The sequence below is a fragment of the Sinocyclocheilus grahami genome, unplaced genomic scaffold (genome assembly GCF_001515645.1).
Source record: "Sinocyclocheilus grahami isolate Dianchi unplaced genomic scaffold, SAMN03320097.WGS_v1.1 scaffold443.1, whole genome shotgun sequence".
Taxonomy (NCBI): domain Eukaryota; kingdom Metazoa; phylum Chordata; class Actinopteri; order Cypriniformes; family Cyprinidae; genus Sinocyclocheilus; species Sinocyclocheilus grahami.
In genome coordinates this window covers 543,369-547,266 of record NW_015505622.1, presented here as the reverse complement: position 1 = coordinate 547,266, position 3,898 = coordinate 543,369, and the positions used below count along the sequence as shown (strand labels likewise).

General features: G+C 39.4%; 1 protein-coding gene across 2 annotated transcripts in view; it reads left to right on the top strand.

Annotated features, from left to right (window-relative positions):
• Positions 1–3,021, top strand: part of cldng (claudin g) — a 5,504-nt gene extending 2,483 nt beyond the window's left edge. For both annotated transcript variants that reach the window (XM_016234078.1, XM_016234079.1), the window contains exon 2: positions 2,217–3,021. In XM_016234078.1, coding sequence (XP_016089564.1) covers positions 2,217–2,848 — 632 coding nt within the window. In that variant the 3' untranslated portion in view covers positions 2,849–3,021. The remainder of the gene's footprint in view (positions 1–2,216) is intronic.
• Positions 3,022–3,898: the final 877 nt, after the last annotated feature.

Here is a 3,898-nt window from a genome sequence, read left to right as displayed (position 1 = left end):
AGATTAACTTTTTTTTTTCTTCCCCCAAGCCGTTGTTAGATGCCAGTGTTTCCTGTCATAGGTATGCAAAGTTTTGATTTCAAAACGGTATCATAGCAACTCAGCTGTTTCTTATTATGGTTTTAAATCTGTATTTACCCCGAGAATGATCTCAAAGTAGGGACTAAAGTCTGTTTTTGTGGTGGCTGTGCTTTAAATAAATTATTATAATCTTAATTCAAGTGATTTAGGATAATGGAAGTGACCGTAATCAGTGTTGAGTAATACTGTAAGGTTAATCCTGCCTGATTTACATGAAAGTTGAAAATGATCAACTGTTGAAAAAATAGAAATTTAGGGAAATAATCAAATGTAATCCGTTAGTTACTTCACAGTTATAGAAATAGTTACACGACTTATTACATTTTAGATGGGGTAACTTATCATCTATAACCTATTACATTTCCAAAGTAACTTTCCCAACACTGCTTTCAAACCAGTTGGCTTCCTTTTGACTCTACCTCAAATTATTTACAATCAGTGGCGGTGCTAGGGCGGGGCTTGACGGGGCTATCCCCATCAGAAACTTGCTTAGCCCCGGCACAGCCCCCCAAGGATTTCCTAATGATGTTCCTGTTTTTTGGTGTCACTTTCATTAACATTAAAAACCTAAAAAAGTGCCTAATATGTGGCCTATAAACAATTGCTATTATGGGGGAGGGGTCAAGTAACGCAAGCAAGGCGCAAACTGTGCGGAAGAGTTATGCTAGGTGTCCTGACACTTTATCCTACCAGTCAGATTGCGTCCTTTTTTCTTTTTTTTTTCTCACGCTGAATAACAATATTTAATGTATCTGCAAGGGTAGGGTTGGGGTAGGTTTAACAAAACAAAAAGGATAGACTTTAATAAAACGCAATCTAATAGGTAGAAAATTATTTATTGTTGGTTTCCTGTAGCTGTATCCCTTCTAGCCACAACCGCGAATATAACACCTAATTAGCCTACTGTAGGCCTATTTGCATTACTGTAAGGGTAGGTTTGTTTGTTGTAGACGTTAATAAACCATTTTACAGGTAGCATTTTTCGTTGTCATTGTACTACCCACTGTTTTAATGGGAGGTAGCAAAATCTGACAGGGTAGCACAAATCGAAAGAGAAAGTGAAAGTAAAAAAAAAAAAAAAAAACTGACGGAGCTTTCTTAGGGCCGCTTTCTACTACTAAATTTATTTAAAAATGCTAACGCTGCATTAATCGCTTGTAGTAGCTCTACTAAATTTATAAAAAAAATGCTAACGCTGCATTAACGGCGCATTTCTCTGAGACAACGAGAGACTAAACTACTTCAACATATGCTGATAACGGTACAGTACATAACGGTCTTAAATTATTACCTTAGTATTTCTCTTGTGCCCCGTATAGTGGAAAAACACGAGAAGAAACGCATTTCGGCTTAAACGGGTTGTTTTTGATGATCGGTGCACACAATAAAGCTGCTCTTAATTTTCATTGCAGTGTTAATAATTTTAATTATAGGCCCATAATTCATTGTATAAATTAATAGAGCTGTTAAAAAAAAATTATAATAAATAAACTTAAAACATTTTCAGTGAGGAGTAAGCTAATAGCCTAAACTTTAATTCTCCTCACAGCGCGTTATGCAGTGATGCGCTATGAAATTATTGTGGGGCAATAATTTCATGTAATTTATTAAAGTAACCTAATAATAGTAATTATATAATAAGAATGTAATAGGCCTGCATTAATTGGAAATGCTAAGTCCTCTTAATATTGCCAATTTGACGCTTTTGACTATCTCTGGCTATCGTCGACGCATGATACGACGCATCTCAGCACGGTGAGGTTATCGGCCCCCCGCAGTGCGTGCCAGTCAGCTTATGCCACTGTGTGGAAATGGTTCTATGAATTGTCGACACTTTATCTAGTGTAAAAAGGGTTAGAATGTACCATGTTTTCCTGCCAGTTGGCATCGAGAGTGACACAAGGTGGCTGAATTGGCATGCTATTTAGATAGCTAAATCTTTTAGGCGTTCATTACTTTTTAGCACCCCCTCTGAACTGTTAAGCCCCTCCTTAGCACCCCCCAACAACAAGAACAAAAAAATCCTGGAGCTGCCACGGTTTACAAAAATGCCTTATGGCTCGATTCATTTTCAGAAACCATTACTTGCATACTTTCCTTTTAAGTGTATTGGTTTCTCTTTTTATTTTTTGCAGACATGTCTACCAGCTTGCAGTTCCTTGGAACTACACTTGGCGTTCTCGGCTGGCTGGGCATCATCATATCATGTGCCCTTCCTCTATGGCGTGTGACTGCTTTTATTGGGACCAACATTGTGACGGCGCAGATTATGTGGGAAGGGCTGTGGATGAGCTGTGTAGTGCAGAGCACTGGCCAAATGCAGTGCAAAGTGTACGACTCCATGCTGGCTCTTCCTCAAGACCTACAGGCCTCTCGAGCAATCCTTATCATTGCTTCCCTTGTTGGTTTAATAGCAATACTTGCCAGTTTTGCAGGTGGTAAATGTACTAACTGCTTGCCAGATGGTTTCGCGAAGGCCCGGGTTGCTGTAGCAGGAGGTGCCGCCTTTGTCACTGCGGGGGTCTTGGGTTTGGTGCCATCTAGTTGGACTGCCCATCAGGTCATTGGGGACTTTTACAATCCTCTAGTGGCCCATGCTCAGAAGAGGGAGTTGGGAGCAGCTATCTTTATCTGTTGGGGGGCAGCAGTTCTCATGCTGATTGGTGGAGGACTCCTCTGCAGCTCTTGCCCAAAAGGAAGAACGTCCCGTGGGGGGCGGTATATGGCAGCTTCTCAAAATAGAAGGGAGCGCTTGGAGTATGTGTGACTGCAGGATGTTTGACACTTCTGAGAACTGATTTGTGGATGGGTTTTTAAGTGTGTTATCTTTGTAAATGTGTGTTTGTGGCTAAATTTAAAATTTTTTTTTTTTGTGACCAGAATTTCAACCGGTTGCGGAATTGCTGTCAGTTGAGCTAATAAAATAAAAATTGTATCCAACAGAGGGCAGTATTGATTCTATAGTGACTTGTTTAATTGAGCTAAATTATGGCAATATTCTGAATTCTATTTATTTTTCAGAACAAATTAATGAAATTGGCACACCATAGAGACCTACAATTCTGGACAAAGTAAAATATTAACGCTGTCATCTGTGGCAATTTTTCTGCTGGTGCAGGAACCACCAGACAGTGTGTGTGTGTGTAGAAGGTAACAACTTCCACCTCTGTAAGGGAGAGGAAGTGTAACTCCACAAGGTTTTTAATGTTTCCCCATCATGGTTTACAGACACTGTGATGGCATAAATGAGTGCCTTTTTGTCGTCTTTGAAGAAGACCCCCAAATATAGCTCATTCCGACTTGATTTCGGCATTGAATATTATTAGTTGGTCAATTGTGTTTCCAATTAAAAGCTGTTCATGTGGTAAACTGACTTCCATCTTCCATTCAGCCGGAGCTGCCTCTTGTCTTTCTCTCGGGATCCTACCGGTTGGTGGTGGGTTTTTTTATTTATTTTTTTAATTTTTTTTTAAAAGCTAAACCTGAAGGTTTCCCCCTGCGGAGAAGGCCGGTGTCTGCCATTTTTGAATAAAGTCGTTATTTTTGTTTTCTTTGCGCACAAAGTATTCTCGTAGCTTCATAAATTTACGGTTGAACCACTGATGTCACATGGACTATTTTTAACAATGTCTTTACCACCTTTCTGGGCCTTGAATGTGCTAGTTCTGTTGCTGTCAGAAAGCTCTCGGATTTCATAAAGTATCTTAATTTGTGTTCTGAAGATGAACAAAGGTCTTGCAGAACAACATGAGGGTGAGTAATTAATGACAGTTTTCATTTTTGTATGAACTATCCCAAAAATGGATAACTAACAAAA